Source organism: Patagioenas fasciata, chromosome 2 (genome assembly GCF_037038585.1).
Source record: "Patagioenas fasciata isolate bPatFas1 chromosome 2, bPatFas1.hap1, whole genome shotgun sequence".
NCBI lineage: Eukaryota > Metazoa > Chordata > Aves > Columbiformes > Columbidae > Patagioenas > Patagioenas fasciata.
In genome coordinates, this window is record NC_092521.1 from 149,589,014 (window position 1) to 149,607,097 (window position 18,084).

Below are 18,084 nucleotides of genomic sequence, written 5' to 3' on the forward strand. Positions count from 1 at the left end.
CTCTAGATGGGCTTAAATCCTTTGGCTAAAATATTTTCAGGAAAATTTGCTGCCTTTTCAAAAGAAATACTTAGTAGTCTGATTATTTTATTGGTCCATACATTTTGATCATGTATTGCGTTGACTGTTGAAATAGAATCAATTGAAATAAAGAATACTACAGCTTTTAAAGTTCTGCATTTTAGAACATGTTTCAGTCCTGTGACCTTAATATATATTGACAGGATGATTGCGCATTTTTAATAAATGCTTGCTACAGCTTGTTTCGACTGTGAGTGAAACATGAAGCTCCTATTTCACCTTTAAATAATGTAGCACTCCTCCACCTCCTCTACTTTCCTTTCTGATGGAGTTGTCACATACATAATAAGGCTTCACAAATCGTTGTTATTGTCATTTTACATTGACGTTTTTAAAAAGTACTTTAAAAGTTTTTTATTTACCTCCAACTTACTTGAACAATTTTACTGATGTGACTTTTTTCCTTTGAGAGTTGCATGGGATACATGGAGACACTAGAACTTTTGTAGTTTCAGCTTGTTGTAGGACACCTTTACTATTATTTTAAAGTATAAACGGGTTAAGTTTAGGGTGAACCACCACTTGTGAAAAAACTCAAGTTCTTAGATACTGTTTAAATCATGCTAAGTCTTTTGATCTATCAGCCCACTTAGCAAACATTGTTTAATTCCTTTGATGTCTTTTGTTTTGTGATGTGATGGTTACTCAACAGACTTCAGCAACTCCTTTCAAGATACTTAGATACTTCTGGAAAGTTCTTACAGCTATTTGGGCACGTTTCAGTCAAATAAACATGTGTTCTCCTTGCTGATTATAGCTGCCCTGCCATAATCAATACATAGTTGCTATTGCACAGTTTTAAGCAGTGAATTACACAGAGTAAGTATAGCAGCTTCTGTGTTAAAGGTAATCAGAACACTTACTAGAATTAAGAAATACAGAAATATTCTAAAAATAAACAGAAATAAGGCCTGGTGCTTACAGTTTAAAACCAAAAAAGGTGTAACAAACTCTATTACTAGAATTCATAACTTCAACCAATTTATTTAAATAAAGTACATAGTGTTTTTTATTTTGCTAGTCTTGTCTCTTAGATATGGGAGCAAATAACGGTAGAATCTCGTAATATTCCATTCTATAAGGTTTCTTCAGTGAGAGAATTTGACAAAAAAACAATTGTTTTTGAGGTTTTGAAGTTTGTTTTGGTTTTGAGTGGAAAACAGCTGAAGGTTGCTAGTAAATGATAGTAGTTGAGTTGTAATTATGCTATAGGTGTTTATTAAGGAAAATAGCAGGAGTTGTGCACTATTGCTGACTTCATCAGTAAGTGTCTCAGTACTAATATGTACTGTATTTCTGGAAGTTGTTACACCTGGGCAGGTGGAAATACCTGCATTATTTTTAAGACTTACAAATAATTCAGATTAATTCTACTAAAGACATGCAATTCCTTAAAAATAAAAGAAATAACAGCCAGGTTTGACATGAAACCGCGGTTCCATATCTAGCAATCTTGCACATACCTTTAAACTGAAAAGTGAAAAAAACCTCATCATTGTAAGTTATGACATGTGGCTTTTTCTAACTTTGTGACAGTAGAAGAATGTAAGTATCGGGCACAATTTCTCACCAGTATATAGTAAATAAAGCATCATTGAAAACAGTTGTGTGAATTCATAAAAGTCCATTCATCAAGTTTAATATGTTGGCTGAAAGCCAAAACTTAATGGTAGTGTGTGATTCTTTCCAGAGACATGGTTTATACTCTGTAATATTTTGCTGTAATAACCAGTATGTTTACCCTGTCTCTTGTGTGCAGTTACACATGTCAAAATGTCCCACAAATTGACTTCCTTACTGTTCACCTTGCCCGCGCCCCCCCCCAAAAAAAAAAAAAAAAAAAAAGAAGTAGTTTTCTTTGGAAAGGTTGTTTACATTTTCTTAAAATATCCATTTTAAAACCAATGATCACACAGGTTGTGTGTCACTGGTGTTCCCCCACCCCCCATACAGCAATCTTTTCTTTGTTCTGAAATATTTTTTATCAGGTAGAAAAATGCCTTTTTAGTAAGCAGCCTTGCCTTTTTTTTTCTTTGATTGCCTGTCTCTGCAACTCAGCATTTGACACAAATCTTTTCTTCGAAAGGGAAAAAGTGTAAGCAGCTAAGGAGGAAGGTATTTTTATTGCGTTGGATTATGCAAGATTTTGGCCAGCCTCCTTAGCTTCGTCTGTTTAAGGGTTCATTTTCACTTGTTTGGCACAAGTCCCAGCAGAGAGCTTCAGAATTGTGGTTAGCAACATGAATGAACACAAACTTTGGGAGCTCTTCAATAAGTAGAACTGGCCAACTGCCAAAAATACAGTTCCTTATATGGGGTCAGGGCAAAGCTGTGATTTGGCGAGCCCCCTATTGTATAGAAAACATACTTGTAATGGCTGTTTGCGTTCTTTAAAATAAAAACAAAACAAAACAAAAAAACACCAGGCTTCCAAGTCTATCAAAATAGGAAGTAACCAAATAGTGTGCAGGTTTTACTAATGACGGAGTAGGGCAAAGGAAATATGGCTCTGTGTAGTTAAACTATGGAGCTGAAAGTTGGACCTTTTGACCTCCACAGCCGGCTCGTGATGTAAGGAACCCAAGCATTTGTGAGACATCTGTTGTCTACCTGCCCTTATTTTGTAAATGGTTTAATAAGATTAAATAATTAGTAGGATAACCACATGGTTGCCATGCTATGAAGTCCTAGCATTGAGTGCATATTTCGGGACTGCAAGGAAGTCTGCCCATCCTGTTACATGCTGCTTGTTTAAAAATGCACTTTAGGTATTTTTAATGTTTGCTGCAGTAATTTTTTTATTAGAGGTTTTTTATTAACAAATCTTGCCAGTGACAAGTAAAACACACTTTAAAGCCTGACATATTTTTCCAAGTACTGCAATTCTATTTCTGTACTCACAAATGGAAAATAATATTTTTTTTTCTTTTAAATACATTCCATTAAAAAAAAAATCACCTAAAAAAATTAATAACTCTGCATTAGGAAGGCTTATTTAAAATATATTTAGCATTTAGGATTGAAGTTTTAATTGGTGTCTTGCAGGCAAACACCCTACCTGGATCTTCTCTCAGCCTGCCCCCACCCCACATGTACGGCAATAGGCTCAATCCCAGCTCGGCAATGGCAGCACTTATAGCTCAGTCTGAGAACAGCCAAGCAGGTAAGCTTCCCGCTGCTGGGAACAGATATGCAGCTTTACAGACTGAAGTATTTTTGAAAAAGATAGTTAAATTTTATTTTTGAACTCTGCTCAGCATTGGGTTATTAAATGTCTGTATAAAGTTGTTCTGTGTTGAAAGTAAATTCTCAGTTGTCCTGCAGAAGAGCACAGGTTTTCTTCCTCCCTTTTTTTTTTTCTTTTTTAAAAACTTTTTATTTTTTTAGTGTCTGAAATGTAAATGTTTAAGCAGAGCCATCAGCAGGCAGGAATGCAACAATGTCTCCTGTGACTTCTGTGATTGATGTGTTCAGTTCCGAGCTCTTTGCAACCAGAGTAACACAGCTCTGGGTTTTGTCGTGAATAGTTTAAACCTTGATTTGCATAATTCATGAAATTGCATTACACCCAACTTTGTGTGAAAGAGATCCCGTTAGAGAACTTCTGCAGCATTTAATAATCTTGTGAATATTTACCGATTGGCATTTTGTAGCATTGCCTCTCTGCAGTTTTAATGAGCCGCTGGCTTTGCTTTGTTTCATTCCCCCGTAAGGATTTGTTGACATGTCGTGGCAGTCGTGCCTCTTTGGGGGCAGGGAAGGAGTTTAGCAGTTTACCAAGAATGGATCAGTCATGTCTTTGCCCTCCACGGGGTCGGAGGTCGCTTGACTCAGAATAGGGGGAGGGCAACCTTGAAGGGGGCAGATAGGGTTATTTTATTGAGAGGCCATAGGGAAAATAACCCTTTTGAGTCCTTCCAAGCAAAACGTTTTCGTATATTTAATGAGGCCTTTTTTGTTTGTTTTACTACCTTTTTAGCAAGGGACTTTCCTATGCTTCTGCTTATAAATAGGAATTAGTGAATTATACACTTTCATAAAGTTTTCAGTAAATTTGCAGAATAATGTGTGCTTGTTAGATGGCAGCAGTAAGTTTAATACGTTATATATTTTATGAGTTGTTTTGGGATGCAAAGTGTTAAAAAAATACAGAGCATCAGGATTTGCTGTGATAAGCATACAGATTAGCTGTCCACAGCTGTGATTCATTACTTTCACCGTAGAAATTAAAAGTGGCTGAGGGGAGGGTACTGCAAATGCAAACCACGCTTCTGTGCTGTAAAACTGAAAGGAATGAAAGAAGTGAACATAATCCATGGCCTGGTACAGCCTCAGAAGTGTGTAAGGACAACACCTTACATGCTACAGTTCAGCAATCTTAAAGTAGTTACGTATTCGCTCTCCAGCAGTAACTGCAGATAGAAGTTGAGATTTAAGGTATTTTTAAAATATCTACATCAGCTTTAAAACTCTTATCTAAAAAGAGTCGATTTATCAGCTGTGAAATATTTACACTGCAGATCAAGATCTCGGAGATAACAGCCGCAGCCTTGTTGGCAGAGGAGGTTCACCCAGAGGAAGCCTCTCACCACGGTAAGCGTTATTTACATTGGGGAGCGCAGGCAGAGGAAATGTTTTAAGGTTTGGAAACTTTAGTGTCTTTTTACTAATAATACATAAGTGTTTTAAAAGCGCATTATATATATATATATGTGTGTGAGAGAGAGAGAGAGAGGGGTGTGTATATATGTATATATACACACATATACATAAATTTATTTTTATGTAGATACATCAGTCTTAAATCCTGGTACATCCAGATAGCTAAAAATGTGCTGAAATTTACTTGTATATCAACTGAAATTAGTTTTACAAATGAAGGACTTGACTTAAGAAATGGAGACTTGCCTTAGAGGGATTTATCTATCATTTTATCCACGTGTACTGCTTATCTCTTGAGTTTTTTTAACATCGTATTTTTAGTCACATTTGCAAAAATTCCAAAATCCCATAGACTTAAAGACTACAACGGTCACAAGAATAAGATACTCTGAGAAGGTAAATATCAGTAAAAATTTCAAACAGATATTTTCTTCCCTTTCCCTCACCACTTCAAAATATACAACAATTCTTTATGGAAAAAAAAAAAAAAGTACTTTTTTTGTTCTGCAGCAATTCACAATGACTACAGAAGTTTGACATAAGACTTTTTGCTGGATATGTATCACATTATTTTGTTTTAAATAATTACTGTTAAAATTTCTATATTGTGTTTTAAATACTTACATAATATTTTCTGTGTATTTTAAGTAGCTCTTTGTTTTTAAAGGATTTTCTTTTCCATACTGGATCCCATATGAATTAGATTTTATAGTGTTATTACTGTATTTTTTTTACTTGGGGACTAACCATGGGGATTTTATCTTGAAAAAGATTTTAGAGTAGCTGAAAAATCGTAGTTACACAGATTCAGCACTGTAAACAATGAATTAGATTGTTACAGCATGTGTTTATTACAGTAATTTATAACAAATCTCTCCAAATTAGATAATTTAATGTGCATGCCTGGTGTTGTTGATCTTGTATTATATTCCTTAATTAATCAAAAGACTTCTTGTTGAATGAGGTGAGAATATCCATTGTAATAGTAAGGTGTTATTACTTAGTCATGAACTGACTTTTAAGCTTTCCAATATATGTTGATTCTAAACCAACAGAGAATATGCAAATCAGCTTAAACTGTGTTCTCAGTATAAATACATATATTTTTACATACACATTTTTTACATACACATTTTTATATAAATAAGGAACATGTCTATGTATACACAGACAAGTAAGTTAAGAGAATTTTGCCAAGGGAAACGCTCAACTATTAGGAAATTCCAGAGCTATATGTATTAATTATATATTAAGCAGTCCTCTTATGCATATGTGTTGTGGTAATTACAAGTTTTAATGCCGCCTTAGTTAATATGCAAAGGCCTTGCCTTTGTACAATTTGCAGTAGGGCATAGTTGTGTTGAGGCTCTCTTTAGGCAGGATATTTGGGAGGCTAAACTTGTTAAATATGAGGCTTCTGCAAAGTGTTTTGTCAGTGTATGTATGGCCTAATGCTCAAATCTCACAATTGCAGAGCTTCCTTCAGTGGATGGAAGCTGTGTCACGTGCCAAAGAGCAGGCAGCTTTTGCTTGGCAGTAGAGTTTTTCAAAAACAAGCCAAAAAAAAGTGTCGGGGGGAGTGAGAGAATGAGAGAAATCACCGCTGCAATTCCAGCATTGACAGAAGGAAAAACTTAGTCTGAAATACCTAGCATGGAAAAAATTTAGGAAACTTACCCATTCAATTCATTTTGGTAGTCAGCAAATTTCACCCTTGATTTGTGTGACAAGAAAGATCACACATATGTTGACGTTTCTAAAATGTGCAGGTAACTTCTCACCTTGCCCAGTTAAATAGCTCTGATTTCTTAAAATATGGCTTATAGTGAATAAAAAATTAACTTCAAAAGTCTGCTCTCTGAAAACTTTGCAACTCTGAATGTTACCAGCTTTATCTAATAAAATTATTTTTCTGCAAGTTCTGACTCTCTTCCCTTTGAAGCTTGTGAGATTCATAAATAACACAGTTCTCCGAAAGAACTGTGTAATTTTCAAATAGTTGCTTAAAATAAAAACACATACAGGAACAATTGTTTGCTGTTCATGATGCAGCTGATTGCAGCTCTTCGGAGAAGACATGTGGCTCATGAGGTGTACGGTCACTTCCAATTCATATTGCTATATCTTTGTACCCCCGTGTAACCACAGTGATTGATGCTTAAACCATCATATTTAAAGTTTTAATATATATCAGAAATATAAATATACCTAGTGTATGTGAGCTATTTCCATTTTGCAAAGGAATTGCTGCTTTTCTTGAGGTAGCACTTAAACTTTTTTTACCCCATATTTAACCTTAGATTTAAAAATGTGTTATGTAGCACCTGCTTTGAAATATACATGTATTCTTGTATCTAAATTCAGTATTGCTTACAATTAATACTGTAAGAATATGAGTAACTCTACCCCAAAATTATACAAAAACCAGTTGTGAAAGTAAGCAATGTGTGAAACAAGGGATTCCCACCTCAGTGACAGCATCGGGCCTGTGCACACAGCACATTTATAATCCTATTGGAAACTCTGATCAAATACTATTTGGAATAAAGATTCAGGTATGCAGGAACTGTATCATGTCTAACGGATGAGGCAGGGGTTCAGCTGCGATGAGGATGGATTCACTAATGTCACAATACAGGGAAATCTAGATTATTTTTTTTTCCCCCTTCTGTACAGGCTTCCAGAGAAGAATTGCAGAGGCTATACTGTCATGTGTTGCTTTGACTCTACCTTTGTGAAATTGATAGGAAACAGTCCTAAGCCCAACAAGAATTTTGTTGGTGATTTATAATTCAAATGGTGCAGTCTGTTAGAGCAGGGTTATGTGCCCTTTGAAAGCATGAATGCAGAAAAAGAACTTGTCGGGGGGAGTGGGGGTGTGTGTGGTGGTTTTATGTATTTGTTTCCTTCCCCCCTCCCTTTTTTTTCTTAGTGCATTGTTTGTGTGGATTGTGGTACATCTGTTCAGAATGTTTCTGCATAAACCTTCCTTCTCATCACTTCAGCACATCGTGTAAACAGCTAGTTTTAAGGCTGTTTTGGCAATGCCTGTGCTGAACTGTTAAATGCTGTTGAGTTGTCATCTCTCGTCAAAAAACACTACCTTGGTTACCCATTCATCAGTGATTTTTGTTTGAACAAGTGTTTTTCTTCTTTCATCCTGTATGGAAAAGACAAATTATTTATAAATACTTACAGAGCTCTTAAGTCACCTGCTTAAAACCTTTTCTCATAAAAATAGCTTTGCTTGGGTGCCTACAAAAAATGCTTGACAGTCATTAGGTAGCTCATGTGCTGTGACCACTGCTTTTTATGCTAATCATAATTAACACACTGATTTCCTGAGCCCTACATGTTGTCTTGTACTGGAACTATGGTGCTCTTGTTAGTAAGTTTGTACTACGTGTAGAACAGTACAGCCGTGATCCGGTGATGGCACCAATAGTTATTACTTCCAGTAATAGCTAACGTATAAGAATCTGAATCTGGAGTTGATTAAAAAACAAACAAACCCCAAAAAACTAATCATTCAAAAACAAACAAATCAAATCAAACTCCCCACAAAAATCCCCCAAACCAAACCACGAGCAAAAAACCACCCACCAACCAGCCTTGTAGTGAGAGTTGGTGTTGGTCCTAAATGAGGATTGGGACCATACATCCGTGAGGCCAGAGTCAGAAATACGTTGAGCATCTGGTTTTGCTTGCAGGTTACATTTTACCCATCCAGTGCAAAATAAGTGTACTCACAGGACCTGAGGGTTACCCAGCTTTCTTAGTGGCTCTGTGTTGAGTGTTTAATTTTCTCCTGAATGAGAAAAGGCATGTGGCAAAGGGATTATTCTGTGAACTATGTGTGCTCATGAGTGAAAAAGGAAGTGTGCACAGGACAAGCAGAGGATAATTTTAACTTTAATTGTGTCCCTCATGAAATAGTATTTTCACATAGTCCCTCAAAAATCTGGTTTTACATTATTCTTTTTAGAACAGGTTAGGCAGTGGAATTATGTATGTATGGCCTTTCTATGTGGAAGTACTATTACTGTGCTGACTTTATTACATTGTTTTTGTTTTCCCAGTTTCCTGTGGGAAAGTTGTGAGTTGTATCATTCAATCCAATGCTGTTTGTCGGTTAGTTATTATGTTAGCCTGTACACAAGAAGAGGTTATGTGTTTTCTCAGTATAAATTCTCATGCTGTGAAATATTACGTCGTTCTTTTATTCAAGTGTTGGCAGTGAGCATCAGGAGTTCTTAATGATTTTAATGAAATAACTTAGTCCTGGAAGTGTAAGATATGTAGGTTCTAAGAGCTGACATGAGGTAAGAAACTTCGACAGCCTTTTACTGACGCATTTCCTTCCTTTTCTTTAAAACAACAAATTGCCGTATTTTTAACAGATCCCCTGTAAGCAGCTTGCAGATTCGCTATGATCAATCAGGGAACAGTTGTGGGGAAAATTTGCCGCCAGTAGCAGCCAGCATCGAACAACTTCTGGAGAGGCAATGGAGTGAAGGACAGCAGTTTTTGTTGGAGCAAGGCACCCCTAGTGACAGTAAGTACTCACGTTACGTTTATTACTGAGTTTGTTGACGGTGTCGTTCAGAACTGTATTCAGTGCTTGTCCAAGAATTTTTAAAGAACTTATTTTCTGCTGTGAATAGAAATACAACTGTAGTGCATAATTGTATCATATAGTTCTTAATGCAGCACATGGCTTCACCAGATTACAAAAGCATTCTCTATAATTATCTGCATTTTTATGGGTGGGGAAATTGTGTCATGCAAGAGGAAGTGAGTTGCAGATCCAGCTGCTCGGTTGCAGAGTTTGGAAATGAATTTTAGACTCTTAGATCTACTACTGTAAATAGTATAGCACAGTTCCCCAGTTTGCTTTATATTGTGTGACATAAATTGGCATAATCATTTTTTTATTGTTACATTTGTCATTTTTTAAATTCTAAACTGTCTACTTCTTTTGCTGGTTTAAAAAAAAAAATACTTAGAAATGTTAGGCAGGTGTCCTGCTGGGCTTTCATATCTTTATGATGTTGTGCACTTCTCATTAAATTCTCTAAGCAAGCAAATAATTATTTTCTCAAGTTATGTTTAAGAGAGTGGAATAATACAAGAATGATGAGTAGCTCACTTGGATCTCCATATTCAACAATGTATCAGTATCAAAGACAATGATTGAATACATTATTATTATAATTATTATTTTAAACCAGGTTGGGGTTTGTGTTATATTTTATTGAACATATTATTCTTCTTACTGGTAGTGTAAAATGGTATCTAGTTGGTATTTTTATGAATGGTATCCTGACAAAAATGCTAATTGTGAGGAAATTCATGCAGGGATAATCCTTTAAACATGATAGCTGGAGGACAGGTTTAGCTAAGTCTTATTGCATCTCATTTGGGCTCACTGAGGGTTCCTTTGTATGTTCTTGAAGAGGAGGGATAAAAGCTAAATCCTTGGGAAATGACCAGATGTGCCTGCACCAGCAGACTTATGTCTGTAGTAGGCCCAGAGGTCATGTTAAACAAATACAATTTAGAATTTAAAAAAATGGCTATCCCTGTGGCTTTACAGTCACACTGTGGTACTAGTTGGGAAATCCAAGTTCTGCAACCAAATCGGAGTTGGAGAGAACTGAGCTCGGTAGAGATGAGGGCAGCCCCGGCGCTGGCCGGTGTTGTGCGGCGGGGCGGCGGGAGTGGCGCTCACACAGTGCGCCCTGCTGGGGGACCCGCACATCGCCGGGGTGCGGTTGGCAGCGTCACTCGCTGCACAGGGCGTTACAGCAGGAAACCTCCCTTCTTGCAAACTTGCTTGTTTTTTCACAGATGCTGTTGGTTTGCTCTCTTGTTAGTTGAATGCATATTTGTCAAACTTTGTTTTGATAATGTTTAAGATTCCTAGTACTGCAGCTGAAATAGATTTTTCCCAACTATGCAATTAACCCATGCTACTAAAATAATACTATTTTTATATTCTGCTTTGGGGATAAATTATCATGTACTGCTGTTTGCTCAAAATGAATGTCGGCCCTAATGATGTGACTTTATCTGTATTTAAGCCAGGGGTAGATATATTGCAAAATTACTATCACATGCTATGTACTTTTTTTCTGCACATCAAATTACACAAAATTAGTCCTAAATCTTTTCCCTTAACGTCAAGTTTCTGTAATGTATCTTTAAGTAATAATTTTATTTATATTTTCACATATGACTTAATGCTAGTCTTAAATTGTAATACAGAAATTTTTTTTAAATGATGTTGTTTTTTCTTTGAATGTAGACGTGAAAGATAACATACACATTTTTACCTTAGTTTTAGGAATGCTTAAATCGTTACACCAACTTCAGGTTGAGAATAGGCGGTTAGAAGAACAGATAAAGAATCTGACTGCCAAAAAGGAGCGTCTTCAGCTACTCAATGCACAGCTTTCGGTGCCCTTTCCAACGATAACTTCAAATCCCAGCCCTTCCCATCAAGTGCACACCTTTCCAGTACAAGCAGGTAAGCAGAGGAGAGTTTTAAAGTGTCAAAGTAATTAGAAAGTGTTTATATGAAATGTCGGTTTCATCCATGTGTGCCATTGGTGGGAGATGTATATACCTGTAGGATGAATACAGACTAAGTATTTGTAAGTGTGTTTAAATGTTTAAAAGTCAATTGGAAGATTTAAATGAACTGTTACTACTTGTTTCAGTGTAGTTCCTTTTTTACTTCAGTCTGGAGCACATCTGTTTGAATCTATTGATTCACCAATTACTTAGTTGATATTTTACTATTAAGCAATGATTTTAAGGTTGACTTTACATTTTTGGTGTTTTCCTTTGACATTATTTTCAAATAATTATTCTAAGCCTTTTTACATGTTACAGAAATTTAACCACTATGTGTTTTTTGAAATAATTACTTTAGCACCTAGCACTGATTCCTTGAACAGCAGTAAAAGCCCTCATCTGGGAAACAGTTTTTTACCGGACAATTCGCTTCCTGTATTAAATCAGGTAATTTTAATTTGTTTCTTCTAAACTTAAACTTGTTACAAGTTAACTCATCATAGTCCTTGCATTGTGCTGTTACATGAAATTTTATGCAGCTGAGGAGGTTTTGTTGTTTGTTTTTACACCAGGAGATAACCTCCAGCGGACAAAGCACCAGCAGTTCATCAGCTCTTTCCACTCCACCACCTGCTGGGCAGAGTCCAGCTCAGCAAGGCTCGGGAGTCACGGGAGTTCAACAGGTCAATGGTGTGACAGTGGGGGCACTCGCTAGTGGTATGCAGACTGTAACCTCCACCATTCCTGCAGTGCCTGGTGTGGGTGGAATAATTGGAGCGCTGCCAGCCAGCCAGCTGGCAATCAATGGGATTGTAGGGGCTTTAAATGGGGTAATTCAGACCCCAGCAACAATATCACAGAACCCTTCTCCTCTCACTCATGCAACCGTGCCACCCAATGCAACGCATCCTCTGCCAACCACCTTAAATAACAGGTAAGAATTCGCTGGTTTTATGTTTTCCTTGGTAGTGCCTGCTGTTCTTCAGTTTAGCTATATTTTTAACTCTTGTCTTCAAAAGGTACTGTTTCTTCCGTAGCCTGTAATTGTCAAACTAGGTTCTGCTTCCAGTCTGGGAATGAAAGTAAGAAGGCATTTAATGGAAGCACGAATAGTCAAGTTAAAGAAAATATGTTTTCTGTTTAGCTTTTGGGAATCCTAGTGTCCATTTTTTCCTGGTTTTTAATCAAGTCACATTCCCAAATGAACGTGATTATGTAAATCTGCTTCAGCTCTTTTTTTAAGTTCAGAAAACAAATTCTTTGTCCTGCCAATTGTTCTTCCAGGATTAAAGTAGCACCGGAAAAGCTACCATTTGTTGCAGTGAGAAGGGGGAGGGAGGGGGAGAAGGAGAACAGTATACAGTCATGTAATTAAAGATGTAATAGGCATAACTAACCAGAGTAGTAATACAGTTGCATAGGGTTTTCAGTTCTCTGTGTCTGATTCCAAAGACAACAAAATTACTTTCTCAAGTGGTGTGCCTGTGGATTTTTAAGTGCATAAAAAGATCCACGCTTGAGCGTTCATGACAGCCCTTCCCCAAAACCTGGTATCCTCAGCAGCCTAAACTGCTGCTGCTTGAGCTGCCAGGCGAATGGGTGAGAACGGGAGACTGTGGCTTTCCAGGAAGGGGAATGGACTGCTCGGTCTGGAAGGGTTTTGGGGTAGAGCAGAGCCCGGTTTCACTCCTTCTGCCCGCTCCCCTTCCCCCCACCCCTTGTAGTGTCCTTCTCTTAGGAAGGAGAACTATGGTTCTATGTGGAAAGAAATGCCTGCAAATAGGCAGTGGATTACTTGTCTTTAAGTGGAGTTTATTTTTGGAGACTGGGGTGGATTACCTACCAAAAAAGGCATATGTGGTTGGAATGGTGCAAGGGATCCCTAGTTTTGTAGCTTCTTTTTGCATGTTTTTTCTCCTCACTGTTGGTTTGGCAGCTCCTGAATATTCATGTACTGTATTATTGTGTGGTATTACTTCAATAGGCTCATGAAACCTGATAATTTCCAAGTGTATCCTCTTGTTTTGATGTACTATTATATTTTTACTAAGAAGGTTATATTTTTCATGGTTTATATAATATCCAAACATAACATTTCAGCATTTAAACAAAAGACATTTTGTTAATGAAAAGTTACCTTCTTTCCTGAGTATCAAAGGTGTGCAGAAAACACTCTCCCGAAAAGTGTGAGGAGGAGTGAGAAATACTGGACAAAATCAATAACATTAACCAGTTGTATAACGCTTTCCACTTCCACATAATACCAAAATACACTGGTCGTGTTGCTGTTTTCTCATGTTTTTGTTAATACACAGATTCTTTCTTTCTGACTCTTTATATTGCAGAAGTCATTTTGTCTCTTTTTTTAATATCCATCTTAACTACTGTAACTGTTGAGTGGGTAGCCTAGTAGTAGACAACTCCAGTTCATGTAGAATATTGCAATTAGTGTCCTGTTCATTAGCTCTCATTCTAACTTTTAGAGTAGTCTGGAATACTCCAGTGATTCCCTATTTTCTGCTACAACACTCTTACGATGTGCAATTCTGCCAGCATTTCCATTTCTCTATTTCTATTCCTCCATGATCCCTTTCTGCACTGCTCCCTCAATAATACTAATTTAAAAGTAATGTTTATATTAAATGTAAAAGTGCACTTTTCACACAATTATCTGCTTTATTGAGCTCATCCAGATGATTTGGTGGGTCCCCTTCCTTTTGAGGTATTTCAAAATTGCCCCCATTTTCTCCGAGTTTTCAGTTCTTCTGGTTGCATATTTAGAGAAAAAAAATTCCGGCTGAGCAAGCACTAATGCTCATTAGCGCTGACATGATTTTGGTAGTGACGTGTGCATTCCTCATTCCTGTTTCTTCCATTACAAACGTCTCTCTGAAAAATGTGAAAACATTTTTCTGTTACCGGAAGTAAGTTGTGAAGAGGCTCTGGAATGACTTTGAAGGAAAAAAAAAAAAAAAGAAAAAAATACCAAGCAAAATCATAAAAGTATTTTCCACTGGTTGAGCTTTCTGGTTCTGAAATGGAGACATCGCTTGTTCCTGCCGCTCTTGAATTCGGCGCTGTTTCGGTGGCAACTAGTTGACTATGTCTTTAATGTTAAATTCCTCTCGGTATCACCGCTCTCTGAACTGCGTCAGGGGAGGGTTAAGCGGTAACAAGCACGGGCAGGCGTGCAGGTTTGTCACAGCGGTGATCGAACCGGGAAGTGGTTTAAATCAGTATTCGCAGGATGATGGAAAGCCACATGAGAACTCAGCCTGGCTTTCTAACTTCGATGTTTTGTTCTGTAATTAAAAGACTTCTCAGATGTCCCTGCAAGTTGCTGCTTACAGTAACTTCCCAAGCTTCAGAATCTGTTCAGAGAGTTTCATGTGTAAAATAGCGAGATTATTCACCAACACATGAAGACTTCTTAATGCATATTGTCCTTATTCACAGGAACTCTCTAACTGTGGAACATAAAGAGGTGAGAAAACAATGATTTGCACACAGCTGTTTGAGAGTTTCAGATTGTAGGTAAAAGAGGCTACATTCATTCGGCAGAGAAAAATACTCAATCCTTTTCTGGGAAAAAGATGGCTTAATACAGATGGCTAGCAACTAGGAGATGAAGTGATTTGAGGAAAAAGATAGGATTGTTTCTTTACATTCTCGCAACCAGAGAAGATTGTGGGATGGAGACTTTCAGGCTGATCATATACCTTTTAATGAGAAGCTAAAAAGGATTAAATTCACATTCCAAGCTGATCTGGTTTGGAGAAAGCTCTGTGGTGAAATCCAGTGAACTGCCTCTTCTGGGAAGCTTGGGAGCTGCAGCGTTTTGTCTTCTGCAGTTGGGTTTTGTTTCTAGACACTTAGATCTCAGCTGTGGGCTGAGGGTATTTTCTTTCAAGGGCCAATGCAGAACAACAGGGGAAGGCAGAGCAGATAAAGGGAGAAAGCAGAAAAACGAAATGCAAAGGTAAAACATGATATAGGAAAAAAGAAAGAATGGGATAAAAGAATGAAAAAGAAAAAAAAAAGGCAAACAGTGGAAAAGACTCATTCCAGTATAGAAGGATATAGAAAAAGTGAGATAAAAAGAGAATAAGGAAATAATGGTAATATTAGTCACACTGAAGGTACTTGGTTTCTGCAGTTGTTACAAATACTTTTGATACAATCGAATTTAAAGATGTTTGAAGGAATTACAATTAACTGATGAGTGTCATAGTTTGAAAGTCTAATACATGAACAGTTCTAGCTTATGTTAGGCCTCAGTTTTGCTCTTGCAGCTCAGGAAGAAAATATAGGAGTTTCCTTCGATGGTGAAGTGTCATCTCTGCTTTCATCAACAATCAAATGACCATTGCTAGCAGTTCTTGGGAAACAAATAGAATGGTGTTACCCATTTTGCGTTCTGGCATGTGTGCACCTGTAATATTATGTGCAGTTCTGATTACGTAGTTTCAGAAAAGGTTATAATACAAGGGAAAAGACAGTACAGCAAGAATAATTAGAGGCAAAATGGCTTGCAGAGGACAAGGTCAGTAGAATCGACTTCTAGGCTATGGAAAAAGACCATTGGCAAGGGGTTTAACAACCAGGAGACTGGTGGAAGTGATAGTAATGAATGCTGTGAAGTAGATGATGGGAAATCATAGAATCATTTAGGTTGGAAAAGACCTTTATGGTCATCAAGTTCAACCTTAAACCTAACACTGCCAAGTCCCACTAAACCATGTCCTTAAGTGCCACATCTACATGTCTTTTAAACACCTCCGGGGATGGTGAATCAACCACTTCCCTGGGCAGGCTGTTCCAATGCCTGACAACCCTTTCAGTCAAGAAGTTTTTCCTAATGTCCAATCTAAACCTCCTCTGGCGCAACTTGAGGCCATTTCCTCTCATCCTGTCACTCACTACTTGGGAGAAGAGACCAGCAACCTCCATGCTACAACCTCCTTTCAGGTAGTTGTAGACAGCCATAAGGTCTCCCCTCAGCCTCCTTTTCTCCAGGATAAACAACCCCAGTTCCCTCAGCCGCTCTTCATCAGACTTGGCTCCGGGCCGCTCATCAGCTTCATCACCCTGCTCTGAACTCTCTCTAGTGCCTCAATGTCTTTCTTATGACGAGGAGGCCAGAACTGAACACAAGGTGGGGCCTCACCAGTGCTGAGTACAGTGGCACAATCACTTCCCTAGTCCTGCTGGCCACACTGTCTCTGATACAAGCCAGGATGCTGTTGGCCTTTTTGGCCACCTGGGCACACTGCTGGCTCACGTTTAGCTGGCTATTGACCAATACCCCTGGGTCCTTTTCCTCCAGGTAGCTTTCCAGCCACTCTTCCCCGAGCCCGTAGCGCTGCCTGGGGTTGTTGTAACCGAAGTACAGGACCCAGCACTTGGCCTTGTTGAACCTCAGACAGTTGGCCTCAGTCCAGTGATCCTGCTGGCCGAGATCCCTCTGAAGAGCCTTCCTACCCTCCAACAGATCAAAACTCCCGCCCAACTTGGTGTCATCTGCAAACTTACAGTGGGTGCACTCGATCCCCTCATCCAGATGATCAATAAAAAGATTAAACAGGACTGGGCTCAGTACTGAGCCATGGGGAACACAACTCATGACTGGCCGCCAACTGGATTTAGCTCCGTTCACCACAACTCTTTGGTCCCGGCCCTCCAGCCAGTTCTTTACCCATGGCAGAGTACACTCATCTAGGCCATGAGCTGCCAGCTTCTCCAGAAGAATGCTGTGGGAAAGGGTGTCAAAGGCTTTGCTGAAGTCCAGGTACACAACATTCACAGCCTTCCCTTCATCCACTAAGCAGGTCACCTTGTTGTAGACGATCAGGTTAGTCAAGCAGGACCTGCCTTTCATAAGCCCATGCTGACTGGGCCTAATCACTTGGTTGTCCTTTATGTGCCGCATGATGACACTCAAGATGTTCTGCTCTGTGACCTTTCCTGGCACCGAGGTCAGACTGACAGCCCTGTAGTTCCCCAGATCCTCCTTCTGGCCCTTCTTGTAGACAGGTGTCACATTTGCTAACCTCCAGTCACCTGGGTCCTCCCTGGTTAGCCAGGACTGCTGATAGATAATGGAATGTGCCTTGGCAAGCACCTCTGCCAGCTCCCTCAGAACCCTTGGGTGGATCCCGTCTGTCCCCATAAACTTCCCAGAGACATAGATTTCCCATTCCCCATAGGAAGTAGTAAGTACAGCCCATCATGCGTTTCCTATAGCATGGAGGCCATCCAATGAAATATGAAACAAAGTGTATGCGTTGCTTGTTCTGTCCCAGCAGCAGAGAATGGTGATGCTGTGGGTATTTTCATACTTCCTGGTTAAAAACAAGTAAATGTCAAAGTGATGGCAGAGCTGGGTTACAGTATGCCGGCTGCCATAGGGAAGCAAGATAAATATTATGTCCTGAAGAGCTGCAGTGATTGCAGCCTAACTGTGGATTGGTGGCTGATTTAAGCTAGTTTAATTCCTTACTACCAATTGCAGCTAGCAGTCTGGTCATCCTACGCACACCTTAGTGCTGGTACTAGTGGTTGTACGTTCACACAATAACCTCATCTACGTCCATAGATAATTCGGTGTGTTTTTTGTTGGCTTAGGTTTTAGCTCCATTCCCACAACATGCAGCTCATTGTGCAAGAGCTAGTGTGAGGGGAGGGGACATGAATGTACCGCTGAAAGGGGAATACTTAACCTTTCAATAGCAGGGTAAACCTATCGTGTAACTACACCTCAGT

At 38.6% G+C, this 18,084-nt stretch overlaps 1 protein-coding gene across 8 annotated transcripts in view; it reads left to right on the plus strand.

Moving 5' to 3' along the window:
- The window catches only part of MLLT10 (MLLT10 histone lysine methyltransferase DOT1L cofactor), a 141,181-nt gene that overhangs the window by 117,327 nt on the left and 5,770 nt on the right, over positions 1–18,084 (plus strand). For all 8 annotated transcript variants that reach the window (XM_071805213.1, XM_065829973.2, XM_071805212.1 and 5 more), the window contains 6 exons: positions 3,127–3,244; positions 4,602–4,674; positions 9,144–9,298; positions 11,084–11,272; positions 11,681–11,769; positions 11,895–12,256. In XM_071805213.1, the coding sequence (XP_071661314.1) occupies positions 3,127–3,244; positions 4,602–4,674; positions 9,144–9,298; positions 11,084–11,272; positions 11,681–11,769; positions 11,895–12,256 (986 nt within the window). The remainder of the gene's footprint in view (positions 1–3,126; positions 3,245–4,601; positions 4,675–9,143; positions 9,299–11,083; positions 11,273–11,680; positions 11,770–11,894; positions 12,257–18,084) is intronic.